Below are 16,319 nucleotides of genomic sequence, written 5' to 3'. Positions count from 1 at the left end.
TTCTTGACCTCTGTGACTCATTCCTTGTCCATGTTTTTGCTGTATAGGTCAGGGTTAGGACTATGCTGCCCCTTAATCCTTTCTACACTTCCATACTTACACCTTTACCTTTCAGTAACACCACTCTTCATTATTGTAGTAGGGACCCACTGACACTCAACCTGATACTACTTTCTCCCTTATATCTTCCATATCACTAAACTTACCCAAGATAGCCCCTGAATACTTAAATTCTATCTTCTTCTAGCCTTTCTACTTCCATAACAATAACACAGTTTAGTGCACTTTCTTCAATCACCATTACTTTACTTGCACTCACTTTCAATTGCCTTGGCTTACACAGAGCATAAGATGCTTACAATCAAAGTTAACTCCTATTTACTGTCAGCAAACAATACAGTAACGTCTGTAAACAGGTTTGTCACAAGCCACCATATCTTTCATCTCACTTATCACTTCACCCATACATTTGTTAAAAAGCAGATGTGACGTCACACAACCATGCCTCACACACATCTATACCAGAACTTTCACTTAACTCTCCATCCACTCTTACTCATGCATTTGCTCCCTTTTAGAAGGCTTTCATGCCATCTAACAGTTATTTCCTTACCCAATATATCCTTAACACATTCTTTAAAGCATTCCACTCAGCTCTGTGACATGCTTATTCAGATCCGTTAAAGCTGCATACAGCCTACCTTTCACGAATTCTTTTCCACCGTCATTCCCACTGCAGAAATCTGATACACATATACCTTTCATAAAACCCCCATGCTTCTCACTCATTCTGCATTGTCAAATCCATCACTATCATTCAGCATTCTTCTACTGGTATACGTAACAAACTTATTGCTGTATAAAATGTACATTCATTCTTGCACCTTTTCCTTTGAATATAGGAATGATAATGATAATAGCCATCACCCAATCCTTAGGCAAAACTCTCTGTTTCCATGCTAAATTACACTTCAAATTCCTCCACTCTCACTTTTTCCCCATCATAATTCAACATTTCAACCATAATCCCAATCATGTCAGGTGTTTCGTACCTTCAGCCTCACTATTGCCCCTTTTGTTTCCCTTCTTGGTCTAGGTCCCTGCACTTGTATCATTTTCCATGCATGTAACAACTGATGCCTCACTTTTTCCCTCATTCATCAGTTTATCAAAATGCTCTTTCCATCTTCCTATCATTTCCTCCTTTTGATTCAATAACCCCCTTCCTTACTACTTACATTTACACATCCACTCTTACATCCACCCACCTCTTTTCTCTTTCACCTCCTTCCCTTTACAGTTTCTCATTACTCACCCCCCCCCCCCCTTTTTTTTTTTTTTTTGAAATCTTCGTCTGCTCTTTCTTTGCTTTCCTATTTCACCTAAGTAACATTCTGTGTACTCTTCTTATATTCTTCCTTTCTCCTTTGCTGGATTTTCATTGGTACATTCCTTTCAAGCAGTATAGCATATGCCTTTTTCTTCTCTTCCACTGCATTTTTAAGTCATTCATCCACCATGTATCTTAGACCTTGTATCTGACTACTAATTTTACAGCATTGAGTCTTTCCCTTAACATTTTAAACACTTAATTCACACAAGATTGCATCCCTAAATTGACTTCACTGTCATATAAACTCTATCACCCTTCTTTCATGATAATCCTTGCATTCTTTTTTATTCATCTCACTTGCCAACACTTTTTTCTCTTTACCTCTCCATTGTTCCTTATACCATGTCCATTTCTCCCTGATCCTCACCTCCACAAGAACCACAAAATGGTTAGAACCATTTCATTGCTTTAGCATCCAGCACCACCATTCTCAGCCTTTCATCCATTGTCACATAGTCAATCAGACCCTTTTGTTCTTCCCTTCCATCATAATTCATCACCATGTATCTATTTTTGCAACACAGACATCCACAAGATATCTTCCATTCTCATATACTCCAGGCACTCCCCATTTACCAGCTACTTTGTCAACTTTTTACAGTCATTCAAATTCCTTCAGAAATGCTTCATTTCATCCTTACCTCTTGCAGTCCTCATATTCACAGGTGTTTATACACATACCCATGCATACTTCACGATTCCGGTCTTTCCTTTCATCCACACTATTTTTTATCCATTCTGTCGATGCTCTGTAATACCCTCCCATGTTCTTTGAACAGATAGCAGAGTTGCACATCCTTCTTTCCCTATCTTTAGGAATTTTCATTAATTTCCATCCATACCACTCCTCCCTCCACACCCTCTCACAACTTGCGTTCATCATTTCCATTTTCAGCCCGTACATCCTGCCAAAGAGTATGAGTTTCCTTACATACATCCTGCGAAAGAATACGAGTTTCCCTAGTTCCTAGTCTATGCAAACAACTTCTAAATTTTTCCGCAAGTGCTCTCCTTTTACTCTCACCAGTCACCCCATTAACATTCAAAACCATTACCCTCAATCGTTTGTCCCATTTACTCCCTGGCATGACTGGTGGACTTCACTGCTGCTTCTTAACCCTTAGTGCCTCACCCACGACAAAACACTGGCAGAGAGTATCTCCAGCACAGATTGTAAGAAGCATGACACATTAATGACATTTTTTTTCTGGACATGGTCCAAAAGTCATTTTGCGTCTAATATACGGAAGTTCTAGTGTAGAGTAACTAAAGCGCTGATATTAGCCTGAATTTTAAGTGCCATCATATGGCATACAGGATCTTATAACCTGTGTATTTGATTAAACAGTTTCCTTTTTGTGATCTTGAATAATTGATTGTATATGATGGAGATATCACTGATCTAGTATATATGGAGAGTGACTTCTTGAATTCAAAATAGTTATCATAAGGATGAAGATGGATAAGTTTTCTGGATTTGGAAATGAATAAGAACCAACGGAATTTTCTTTTTTTATTATGTTAGCTGAGGCCCTAATCAAGACCATCCCATTAACATGATATATATTTGTATATACCGTAAACCCTCGGTTTATTGGACTAATAGGGGAAGGGTGTATCCGTTAATGCTGGAAGTCCTTTAAATTGAATGTAACCTAGTTGAAGTGTAGTTGAAGATGAAAAGATTTTAGTGAAAGAGAAAAGAGAGGCATTTTTGTGGTACTTAAAAGGAAGGAATGCAAATGATTGGGAGATGTGTAATAGAAAGTGATAGATCAAGAGGAAGGTGCAGGGGTTGAAAAAGAGGGCAAATGATAGTTGGGATGACAGAGTATCATTAGACTAGGGAGAATATAAAGGTGTTTGAGAAGGAGGTAAATAATTTTTTAGATTATTATTATTACTGTATTATAATTTCTCCGGTTCATTAAATCTGAAATCTCTAATATTGGGGTACGTTACTTCAAGGGTTTGTTGTATACCCTAGCCTGAGTCAGGTACCCATTTCGTCAACCAACCCTTAAGGTTGCATGAACAGCTAGCTAGGTTGACTGTGAATCAACTGCCATAGCCAGGATTCAATCCTATGCACTCAACTTTGGGCAGTCTGTGAATGCGTCATGGTCAGGAACGCTAACTGCTGAGTTTTGTTTGATAAAATGATAATGATCATAAATGTATATGCAGTATTTTTATGTACTTGTTGAATATGCCTTTTGTTTTTCTTTTATGAATGAAGGAATACTTTGTTTCATGGTTTAGAAGTTGCATGTTGTATGAATAACAGTACAGTACTGATTTTTATTTGAAGTTTTATTTTTATAAATGTGATATTTTATATTCCATAAATGTCGTCAAAAGAAACGTTAAACCCTTTTATTTTGTCTTTCTCCAAAATATTCCTTACAAATTTAGGGATTTTCTGATACACCACTGTCTTTTATATTAAGATATGATAATCAATACAGTATTTGTATGGTTTTGGATAAGATTTTTTTTTCATGACTGGGCATTATGAGCATTTGTTAACATGCTATTAAACTTCAAATATACATTATTTGTCATTGCAATAGCAATTGCAGCTTTCATCATCAGAGGCAAGATTTTTAGGGCACATTTGTAGTATGTATCAGTTGAAGCATTTGTTAACCATGTCACATGTTGCAGTAGGCTTCCTTACATCACCCAAGCATAACTCAGGCCCTCAGTAGCATCTTGGTCAGCATGGAGGACTCATACTGTGCCATCTCTTAGAGACTTGATACTGCTTTCTCTTGGTATATACCACCTTCTCATGGTACAGGAGGTACATGAAGGAAGACTTGTGGAAAGAAAAGTTTTTAAGCGAAGGCTAAGCTTCATAATAATTGTAGGATGCACTTGTTTACTGTCTTTTACTCTCTGTTTACATTGTTTGAACATTCTAACTGCAACATTCATCTTGGTACTTGATCTGAAGATTCTGACTGCAGCATACATCTTGGTACTTGATCTGAACATTCTAACTGCACCATACATCTTCTTACTTGATCTGAACATTCTGACTGCAACATACATCTTGGTACTTGATCTGCTGCAATGTATGTCACCTGAGACAAGATTGCAATGCTGTTATTTTAAGAACTGCTCCTCAAGCTCAGTACTTCACTCACTCATGCTTCTCTTCTTCCTATGCACTGCTTGTTCCTTTCACTCCTTGCTATGCACAAACTTGTATGGCTGGGGAGCTCGTAGACCTGTGTTTCTCAAAAGATGAGTCATGATTGTCTTTGGAAAGCTGTGAGGAAGTGTCCAGGGGAGTTGCATGCTCTCCTTGCTGAGCTAACAAATGTTTTTGACATAGAAGTGAAATGCAAGTGTTTTGGAGCAGCTGAGTGAGTTTGTCAGCAGTTTTTATGCAAGAGATTGGGTATTAGTGATGGGTAATGTAATATGAAGGTGAGTAATGTGTCAGTTGAGGTTATGATTGGGAGTAGGAGAGATAGTCAGTAGGCATTAAGGATTATGTATTAATTGATAGGCATGTAAGAGAGAGACTTTTTTGTGTAAAGGTGCTGAGAGGTCCAGCTGGTGGGATGTCCAAACTCTATCTTGTGGAGTCTAAAGATTTGTAGAGGTTTTCAAAAAGTGGAAAGTGTGTTGATGGGAAGAGAGTGGTGAGAGTAAATGAGCTTAGAAAGAAGACTTCGTGTGTAGAATGGCAAAAGATGAGAGTAAATGTATCAAGGGGAGTGCATGAGGAATGGGAGGTACTTAGGGAAGCACTCCAACCTTCCGTCTTCAATTCGTTCCCTCCATTTTCAACATGTATCCTTTTTGTCAACATCTAAGTCATTCTCTCCATATGTCCAAACCATTTCAGCAAACCTCTTTTAAGCTCTCTCTATTCCACATTTTTTTTATTATTATTATTATTATTATCACTCCTCTCTTTTATCCTTTTATTACTTAATCAAACCACCCCACACCTTTTATTGTTGTTAGACACTTCATTTCCAACACATCCACCTTCCTATCAAGAATGGTGGCCTAATTTGCACTTATCCAATTTCTTTTTGTTATGTATGATGAAATGTGATCAGATAAAGTGCCCTGTATATATTACTCTTTTTTTTATTCAGGTTTGTCTTTATGTTGCTGTGCTACTAGTAGCTCATGCTTTTGATTTAGTTACTGTAACTAGTTTGTGAACTTGTGTTTTACGTATGTTTTGCATGACACTTCTTGATTGTGAAATTCTTCTGGTTTTGTAATGATTAACTGGTGTTTTTTGATGTTTCATTAATCCTTTTAGGCAATCATTTTGTGTAGGTTATTGTTAACTAATTTTTATTCTCAATGTATGTTTTTGGTATGTCATAACAAGATTAGTTAATTTCAAGAAATTTGATTTGCTTATGGAAGTGAATCAGTATGCTGAATACTGCATGTTAGGCCTTAATGATAGTACATTGATTAATTTATTGATTAATGTGAAAAATTAGGAAGAAATGAAATATGATGGTTTTACCTCAATCAGCTTGTGGCCTGGTGTAGTCAGGGCTCCATGTAGAATCTTTTGAGTTGTAGCAAGTCACTAGTAGGAACATTCATATGTAAATGAGATGACATCACACCCATGGTAAGCCTTACATACCGAACAAGGGCAGTGGGTGTGTCCACTGGTGATAGCTCTCATGCATGCAACCTGGTGTAATGGGTTTTAAGGTAGTGGCCAGAAAACTAGGTAAGAAGTAATATGATAGATGAATTGTAATATGTGACGGGCTTGTGATACTGTATTTGTACTTCAGGATACCATACCTTGAAATAAAAGTGTAATTATTCTATTGTTTCTATACTCTAATTTTATTCAAAGGTGCATGTCTTTAGTGTTTCATATATTTGCTTGAGATTGTGATTTATGTAAAATCATCTTAAACAAGGATTACTCACTACATGTGTATGGTATTTAGATAAAGTAGATCTTACATTTGGCAAATATATGGTTAAAGGTTCACTGTGTTGATGCACTTGGACTGCTGTTGAAACTGATGTTTCCAGTTTATATACTCATGTTAAGCCACATGAATAAGAAAAAGGCTATGTGATCCCTTCAGTACCTTAAGTGATCCATCTAGGTAAATGAATGTTCAAGTAGTTGTAGTCTTATGAGGGCAGGAATAATGGAAGATAATGCTGGAGCTTCCTTCCTATTTCTGGTAAGCTATAATAAGATTGTGGTTTGAATTGCCTAAAAGGAAACTTTAGGAAGAATTCCTTCTTTTAATATCCTTTGTAAAGGAATGTAGTTTTACTGTGGCAGAGAGAAGGGAAGCTACAAGTTTTTGAACATTGTTGTATGTTCCATTTGAATGATTGAAAGTGAAAGAAATAATTCTGAAAAGGTAGTAAGGATTAACATGTGCATAGACTTAAAAGGGAATTTAGCTATTTCAGATGATTACTGTGGGAAATTTTGGAAACTCAAGAAATTATATCTTTTTTTTTTTATATATTAGGTTTGTATAGTGTCAAATGCACAGATAACATACTGTAAATATCTTTCCCTACCCATTTATGTATGTATGTATATCTCTCATGCACACTGCCCAAAACTCAGGGTAATTATGGTATTTATTCATTTGCTCTTAAGAAATTTTTTAGTGACATATGTTCTTTACACCATGATGTTCATGTTTTGTAAAAGGACGTACATTACTTAATGTATTACTCTGTAACCCTGCATGGTAATCATAAGACTTGGGAAGTGTGGTCTAAGAGAAGTTCAGAGTTTAGGTATTGTTTTCTGGAAAGTAGATTTTTGCACCTTTGAATTCTTGAGTCATTTGCTTATAGTTTGAAATTGCCTTAATTTGTTATAATTGTGATAAGTATGAAGTCAGATGAATTATTTTTGCTGTGGTCTTTACATTTGTAATAGGTGGATAGTGCATTTACCGGCAGGCAAGTGATTAGTTAGTTGATTCAAAGTGTTCATATGCTTGTTGAATACTAAGGTATATTGCATACTCTTTATTCTTTTTTTCTGTACAGTTGTCTTTAGCATGTTCTTAGCTACTGTATGAACTGGTAATCATATATATTCTGAAGGAATATAGGAAAATTCCTTCCCTAGCCTTTCTCTGGGTAATTGAGGTAGGGAATTGTATCTATTCACATATTTTTTCCCAACACAGCCTTCTTAAGGAGGTTCTTGACTATGCACAAAAAGTGAATTACATAAGAAAAATAATGGAATGATGGTACATTTGTTGAAAGGCGAGTGATCGGTTGTTCGTTTTAAAGCATTCATCTTTTACTCATAGAAATAGAACAGTACAGCTAATAGCTATTTTTTTATTTTTTTATTATACTTTTTCCCTGTCTCCTGCATTAGCGAGGTAGCGCAAGGAAACACGAAAGAATGGCCCAACCGACCCACATACACAAGTATATATGTGTATATATATCTTTTCTACACAGTTGTATTAGTTTGCTTCTTACCTGTGTGAACTTATGATTATCTACACAAATCAGAAAAATACATGAAAAACCTTACCTAGCTGCTAGAATCCTGATTGCTTTTCTGTTTAACATCTTATACTTCAGTGAAGGGCGCAAATGGGGAGGTGATAACAAGTAGTGGTGATGTGAGAAGGAGATGGAGTGAGTATTTTGAAGGTTTGTTGAATGTGTTTGATGATAGAGTGGCAGATATAGGGTGTTTTGGTCGAGGTGGTGTGCAAAGTGAGAGGGTTAGGGAAAATGATTTGGTAAACAGAGAAGAGGTAGTGAAAGCTTTGCGGAAGATGAAAGCCGGCAAGGCAGCAGGTTTGGATGGTATTGCAGTGGAATTTATTAAAAAAGGGGGTGACTGTATTATTGACTGGTTGGTAAGGTTAATTAATGTATGTATGACTCATGGTGAGGTGCCTGAGGATTGGCGGAATGCGTGCATAGTGCCATTGTACAAAGGCAAAGGGGATAAGAGTGAGTGCTCAAATTACAGAGGTATAAGTTTGTTGAGTATTCCTGGTAAATTATATGGGAGGGTATTGATTGAGAGGGTGAAGGCATGTACAGAGCATCAGATTGGGGAAGAGCAGTGTGGTTTCAGAAGTGGTAGAGGATGTGTGGATCAGGTGTTTGCTTTGAAGAATGTATGTGAGAAATACTTAGAAAAGCAAATGGATTTGTATGTAGCATTTATGGATCTGGAGAAGGCATATGATAGAGTTGATAGAGATGCTCTGTGGAAGGTATTAAGAATATATGGTGTGGGAGGAAAGTTGTTAGAAGCAGTGAAAAGTTTTTATCGAGGATGTAAGGCATGTGTACGTGTAGGAAGAGAGGAAAGTGATTGGTTCTCAGTGAATGTAGGTTTGCGGCAGGGGTGTGTGATGTCTCCATGGTTGTTTAATTTGTTTATGGATGGGGTTGTTAGGGAGGTAAATGCAAGAGTCTGGAAAGAGGGGCAAGTATGAAGTCTGTTGGGGATGAGAGAGCTTGGGAAGTGAGTCAGTTGTTGTTCGCTGATGATACAGCGCTGGTGGCTGATTCATGTGAGAAACTGCAGAAGCTGGTGACTGAGTTTGGTAAAGTGTGTGGAAGAAGAAAGTTAAGAGTAAATGTGAATAAGAGCAAGGTTATTAGGTACAGTAGGGTTGAGGGTCAAGTCAATTGGGAGGTGAGTTTGAATGGAGAAAAACTGGAGGAAGTGAAGTGTTTTAGATATCTGGGAGTGGATCTGGCAGCGGATGGAACCATGGAAGTGGAAGTGGATCATAGGGTGGGGGAGGGGGCGAAAATTCTGGGGGCCTTGAAGAATGTGTGGAAGTCGAGAACATTATCTCGGAAAGCAAAAATGGGTATGTTTGAAGGAATAGTGGTTCCAACAATGTTGTATGGTTGCGAGGCGTGGGCTATGGATAGAGTTGTGCGCAGGAGGATGGATGTGCTGGAAATGAGATGTTTGAGGACAATGTGTGGTGTGAGGTGGTTTGATCGAGTGAGTAACGTAAGGGTAAGAGAGATGTGTGGAAATAAAAAGAGCGTGGTTGAGAGAGCAGAAGAGGGTGTTTTGAAGTGGTTTGGGCACATGGAGAGAATGAGTGAGGAAAGATTGACCAAGAGGATATATGTGTCGGAGGTGGAGGGAACAAGGAGAAGAGGGAGACCAAATTGGAGGTGGAAAGATGGAGTGAAAAGGATTTTGTGTGATCGGGGCCTGAACATGCAGGAGGGTGAAAGGCTGGCAATGAATAGAGTGAATTGGATCGATGTGGTATACCAGGGTTGACGTGCTGTCAGTGGATTGAATCAGGTCATGTGAAGCGTCTGGGGTAAACCATGGAAAGTTGTGTGGGGCCTGGATATGGAAAGGGAGCTGTGGTTCGGGCATTATTGCATGACAGCTAGAGACTGAGTGTAAACGAATGGTGCCTTTGTTGTCTTTTCCTAGCGCTACCTCGCATACATGAGGGGGGAGGGGGATGTTATTCCATGTGTGGCGAGGTGGCGATGGGAATGAATAAAGGCAGACAGTGTGAATTGTGTGCATGTATATTTATGTATGTGTCTGTGTGTGTATATATATGTGTACATTGAGATGAATGGGTATGTATATTTGCGTGTGTGGACGTGTATGGATATACATGTGTATGTGGGTGGGTTGGGCCATTTCTTTCGTCTGTTTCCTTCGCAAACACGGGAGACAGCGACAAAGCAAAATAAATAAATAAATAAATATTGAGAACTATTGTTACTTTCAGATCTTGATGAATCTAGTTGGAAAAGGATCATATTGTAATATTTAGTTATGTGTTGAGAGATGTTTACACATCTTATTGTGTAATTTCAAGATATTTTGGCATTATATTTGGTGGAGATGGAGGGATAGGTTCCAAAATGTTTGAGAGGGCATTTGAAAGAAAGAAGGTTTCTGGCATTTTGGGTATTATTCAGTGTATGTATTTCTTGCTTTGATAAAATTTGTAAGTGGCTCTTTAGAGCTGTTGATAAGATTTGAGAGGAATAATTGAGCCATTCATTGATGTATGAGAGTGAAACATGGTATTGTGATGATATAATTATTACCAAGCTGTATTTCATAAGGTTAAGTTGTGGAGAGAGGTGTGAACGAGATAAGTACAGATTAAACATTCAGATCTTATTTTCGAAATATGGAAAGGTTGAACTGAGTAGATATGAGAGACTATATGAATTAGAAATAAGGAAGTAATGGAAACTGGAATATTACAAATGAAGTATATGGATTGAATCGAGGAATTTATAATTGAGAGGTATTTATTCCAGAGGGAACCTGTAGAGTGATACTTAGATCGACGTACTGAAGAGATCCTGGATGAATGTTGATAGATATGATAGATTCATAAGAATAATTATCGGGCATTTCTTTGGCTGGGGAGGGTCCTCAGGAAGTTGAGGGGAACGGAGTGTGGAAGTTAGTTTTTTCTTTTTATTATTTTTGATAGAATAGCCTGAAGACTTCTAATGGCATGGCCATTCTCTCCTCTGAAGTTCTATGAGGAATGAATCTTGATAGATATATAGATTGATAACATTCATGTTAGGTGAATAGGAAATAAGAATGAAAAGTATTGAAAGATGATATGGAAGGACACAATGAGACTTATATACAGAAGAGGGGAGAAGTGTCAGCATGTAGGGATGTGCAGAGATGCTTATACTTACATTTCATACTTTGTTATTTAATGGGAAAATTTACATCAGGTACAGTTAATTGGTTGAAATTTGCTGGACTGGAAACCTGAATAACAGATATATTTATTGTGTTTTATTTGTTTATTTATTTTTGGTTAGCTTTAAAAAAAATGTAGGAAGTGATTAGTAACTTGTGCAATGCTTTTCAGGTATGGAAGTATAAGAAGTGTTACCCCTGTGTTGTTTGGTCCCCACAGTAAATCTACGATCATGAAAATGGTTTTGTCACAGCGTCAAAGAGAGGAACTGTAAGTATTTTGTAGATTTTATCTTAGGAAATATATAATTAATCTTGTAAGCGGTGGTGGTAGTTTTATATTATGTAATATCATCTGATTAATGACTACTGTTTCATATATTTGTCTCCATTATTATACAAAGGTACTGATAGAAGTATTTATAACTCTGTAACTAGCAGTGTTAAGATTATGAAAACAGGTTGTCATAGTGTGTACCTTTTGCCAGGATTAGCATGATCATATTTGGGGAACTGAACAATTGATTAATGTATCAGGTGATGGTGTGCCTGTTGCTTCATCTAAGTACTCAAACATCATGAACTTTTTTTTTTCAAGTAGTCTTATTTTGAGGTACTGTATTTATAATACAAAAGAGCAAAAGCATAGTTGTAGTGCTGTATCCATAGAGTCTTAGCAATCTAGTGAATGTTAACCATTCATATTTCTTGAATTAAGAAATGATAGTGTTGTTTCCCCGAGAGTGAAGAGGAGTTTTTGAAGGTTATAAGTGTGTTTTATGATGTGTGGTAGAGGCGGTTGAAGGTAAATGCAAGTGAAAATAAAGTATTGATGTTTGAAAGGATACAGACTGAGAGTATAGACTTTGCAAAGCCCTATAGAGTGAAAGAATAAGGTTCACTTAACTGTGTTATGAAGATGGGGGAGAAAGAGTTGAAGAAATGACAGACTTTTTGTATTTAGGAGTTATCTTTGATAAAGTTAGTGAAATGGAAGGAAAGCTAAGGAAAAGGGCAGCACAGGGTAAAAGAGTCATTGGATTCTTTCACAGAATAATGAAGGGTAGAGGTGTATGGATGGAAATGAAGAAGGATTAAGGGACATCATACTCCTTTTGACCCTAAGTCACAGATGTCAAGAATCCAGGCAGTGGAAATATAGCTATGAGAGAGCATGTGGTATGATTAGATGGAAGGGAGAAAGAAATAAGGGGATGTATGAGAGAATTGTTATGACAGAATGCAAAGGGAACAAGTTGTGGAATGGTAGAATGGATGAAATATAATATTTTGAGGAGTTTGGGCATTTGGAAAGAATTCAAGATGGGAAATTTACAAGTAGAGAAATTTTAGTATGATCAAAGGGGTTGATGTGAGAGTAGGACCACCTTTGACATGGAGAGAGAGATTGAAGGAGTACTGGAGTGAGGGAATTAGTGGAAGAATGCATTGAATGGTGCATGAGAGAGGGACATGTATGGACACGGATTAGTGGAGACTTATTGTTGCCAACCCCCTAGATGGGAGTTCTTGGGGGGAACGGACAATAGAGATATAGATAGATATATAGACAAGCATAATTGATAGGATGTGGAATCTTTTTCCTTAGAACAGTTAGTTTTTCATTTGCCTTTTGAGATGTCATCACTGTCCATCATTATTGCCTATTTTGTTTAAAAACTTTTCACATTTTTGATCTGCTTCTCAGAAACATTGGATGAGTAGAAATTGAAATTTTGCAGAAGTTATCTGTATATGGCTCTTCGTCAATTCTAATTATTTTTGCCAACCCAACGTCTAATATAGCCACCACAGTGCAAAATGGTTTCAGATTAGCTAAGATTTCAAAGTCTAATCAGAAATAACTGTGCAGGTTGAACAAAACTGTACAGAAATGATTGTTATATGGTCCTCATATCAAATTTTCTCATTTCACATCAATAGTAGTTCTGAAATGATTGCCTAAACCCACAGTTAGTTCTCATTAGCAGATATTTCAAAAAATCTTTATCAGAAGAACTTGGTCAGTAGATTTATAAGATAATACTATATGAATCTTTAGGAAAAGGTCTTCTGTAAGGTTTATGAGTTTTTGATAAGTCAGATGAGCCCACCATTAGTATTCATTAAATTTTGCAAGCCTTTTTATAGGCCATTTATATCCTGGTAAGCAACACAGGCTCAGTAAATTTACAGCAGTCAGATATTTACTGATAACATAATGTGAATGTCTTCTGCATTCTAGAATTTTGAAACCTAATTGAATCAAAATTATTTAGATCAGTGATCTCCCTCTAGGAATTTTTCTCATGGTGGTGCCGAATTAGGTATGGATGGGAGTTGGGTGTTAACCTTCTAAAGCTGAAGCATTTTGTTTTTCTCAAATTTCCATAAAAACCATATCCAGCAGTCTAGAACATCTGCAAACGAACTGGCAGATTTTCAGATAGAAACCTTAGCTTTGAAATTTGTTGTGGTGCAAGGAAAAGCGTAAGGTGGCACAATACCACTGGTTCATTTTTCCGGGGAAACTTCTGGAAGTGATACTTTTAAAGTAGCATGCTGATATAGAATCACTGTTTGGTAAATGACTGCATGTGAAGTCCAAAACTTTCAAGGATTGCTGAATGTGATGATGGAAAGGCAATAGATTTAGGATGGTTGTGTCAGGGAGGTGTGAAGTAAGAGAGCAATGGCAAGTGGTTTGATGAAATGAAGGGTGATGGTGAAAGCCTTTCACAAGATAAAATTTGTGGCAAGATGGGTGTGGTGCATGGTATTGCAGATGATTTTTTAAGAAAGGGGATGACTATGTTGTTGATTACTTTATTAGGATTTTCATTGTATGTATGGGTCATTCTGAGGTGCCTGAGGATTGATAGAATGCCTTTATAGTTCCATTGTATTAAGTCAAGGGGGACAAATGTGATTGTTTGAATGACAGATACACGATTGTTGAATGTATTGAATGAGCTATATGGAAGAAAATGTGATTGAATGACAGATGCAAGATTGTTGAATGCATCTGGTGGGCTATATGGGAAAGAAGATTGTTGAATGCATCAGGTGAGTTATATGGGAAAAAAGATTGTTGAATGCATCAGGTGAGTTATATGGGAAAGTAGTGATTGAGAGGTTGGTGCCATGTATAGAACATTAAGCTTGGGAAAAATGTGGTACAAGTGTGGTAGAGGATGTATGAACCAGGTGTTTGCAGTGAAATTGCGAAGTGGTCAGAGTCTCCAAAGAATCCTCTTGCAACTCAAGCATCTTACTTAGCCTTTCTCAACCTTTCATCCTCTGCCACATAGTCAAACCCTTTTTGTTCTCTTTCATCATGTCTCATTCTTGTGTACTTGTAAGTCATCTTGTGCTGATAAAAGATGATTTCAAGGAATGAAACCTTCGTAGCACAAATATCCATAAGGTAACTTTCATTCTCATTTGTGCTGGGTATTCCCCATTTACCAACTATCTTGCTAATTTCATTACATCCCACCTTCACATTCATGTTGCCCATTACAAGCACCTTTCTTTCATCAAAACCATTTGTACAGTCATTCAAATTTCTCTGGAAACACTTCTTTTTGTCCTTACCTCTCACAGTCTTCACATTCATAGGTGCATATGCACTTAACAGTCTTTCTTTTCACCCATGCTATTATTGATCCATTCCATCCATGCTCTGGAAGACCCACCCATAATCTCAGTCATAACACAATTGTACAACTTTCTTTCCTTCTTCCCTTACAATTTTCATTTGTTCCTGTCCATACCACTCTTCCATGCTCTCCCATATATTGCATCTTCCCTTACAATTTTCATTTGCTCCTGTCCATACCACTCTTCCATGCTCTCCCATATATTGCATTCATCATTTCCATTTTCACTGTACACTACACAAGGATTTGGGTTTCTCCAATCCCAAGCACATCTAAACTATAACTTTTGAATTTCTCTATAAGCTCTAGTTTTACTGTCACTAGTTATCCAATTTACATTCAATGCCATCACCCTAAATAACTCTTTCCCTTTATTACTTGGCATGATTGATCAACTCTAGTGCTGCTTATTGGCCTTTTAAGCCTCACCTCTGATGGGCCATTTGCAGAGGGCAACTCTAGCACAGTGTTTCTCAGAGGTAGCTGAAAAATTAAAAGCCCCAGCACACCTTAAATGTTTGTCTGTGTTTAAAAAACTACCACATCCTTGATGGACTTGGGCAATGCTTCCACTTTCTGTTCCACCCTAAGGGATGTAGTAATGAGGTCACCACAAGAAAATGGGGTGATGCCTGGATGATGTAGAAAACTAAAATATCCCCTTGGACTGAAATTCATAACTTTTCCCAATTTTTCGGCCCATACCACAGTACCAGCACTTCTTAACCTCATTAGGTATAGAACTGCAGCAGTATGTAAGTAAATAAAAGAAATGCACTGAGGTAATATGCAATAGACTTTCATCTGTTTTCGCTACACCTAGTGGCCTGGCCTGTGGTAGGAAATTGATGGACTCTAGGACTCTGTTACATTCCACCCCAGCCCAGTTGGTCAATAACTTACCGTACTAAACTTATGGTGTAATGAACTTTAACAGAGATGTTTCAGTAGTTAGATCCCAGACTTAATCTAGTGGGCTCTGAGGGTTCCATTAAAAGCCAAATTCTGATAAATTGAAGTTCATTAGAATGTGGATATAAAGACAAAACACAAAACATAATTCCTAGGCTTTGCAGTGTGAGGAAAGGAATTATTTTAATAGTCAACCCTCTGGCCAGTCTCCACGCAAGCCATGAGAAGCAGCAGGTAAGCATGTGCCATGGATTTAGGGATTAGGGGCTATAGGGATTAGGGGCTAGAATACATACACATAACTCTAGGATAAGGAGAGGAAAGTGACATCACGGCAGAGTGAAAGGGATAGATCAAGACAACAGATATGTAGAAGGTTTTTGGTTCTATTCTGGCTAAGAGAGATGGAAGAAGTGCTACGATAATTGTGCTAGTATTACTTCATATAAGTCCAGGTGTGACCTTGTGGGTGTGTGATAGCTGCTTACAAGAAAAGTAATTTTGGCACCAATGCTTTTGGGTTAGCTGAGTTGGGGATGATCATTCTGTGGAGTTCCCAAGATATGTTTATATCCAGCATGATTATGTTATTGAAGGGTTTATTTTGTTGTGAAATTTATTAGCAGGAAATATAAGAAATTTTGAAAGA

The 16,319-nt window shown here is 37.4% G+C and overlaps 1 protein-coding gene across 2 annotated transcripts in view; it reads left to right on the top strand.

Moving 5' to 3' along the window:
• The window catches only part of Lis-1 (LisH and WD40 domain-containing Lis-1), a 70,711-nt gene that overhangs the window by 17,144 nt on the left and 37,248 nt on the right, over positions 1-16,319 (top strand). For both annotated transcript variants that reach the window (XM_071662854.1, XM_071662855.1), the window contains one exon: positions 11,269-11,367. In XM_071662854.1, coding sequence (XP_071518955.1) covers positions 11,330-11,367 — 38 coding nt within the window. In that variant the 5' untranslated portion in view covers positions 11,269-11,329. The remainder of the gene's footprint in view (positions 1-11,268; positions 11,368-16,319) is intronic.

This window comes from Panulirus ornatus, chromosome 6 (assembly GCF_036320965.1).
Source record: "Panulirus ornatus isolate Po-2019 chromosome 6, ASM3632096v1, whole genome shotgun sequence".
NCBI classification, from domain to species: domain Eukaryota; kingdom Metazoa; phylum Arthropoda; class Malacostraca; order Decapoda; family Palinuridae; genus Panulirus; species Panulirus ornatus.
The sequence above is the reverse complement of the archived record's forward strand: the minus strand, read 5'-3'. Positions and strand labels throughout refer to the sequence as shown.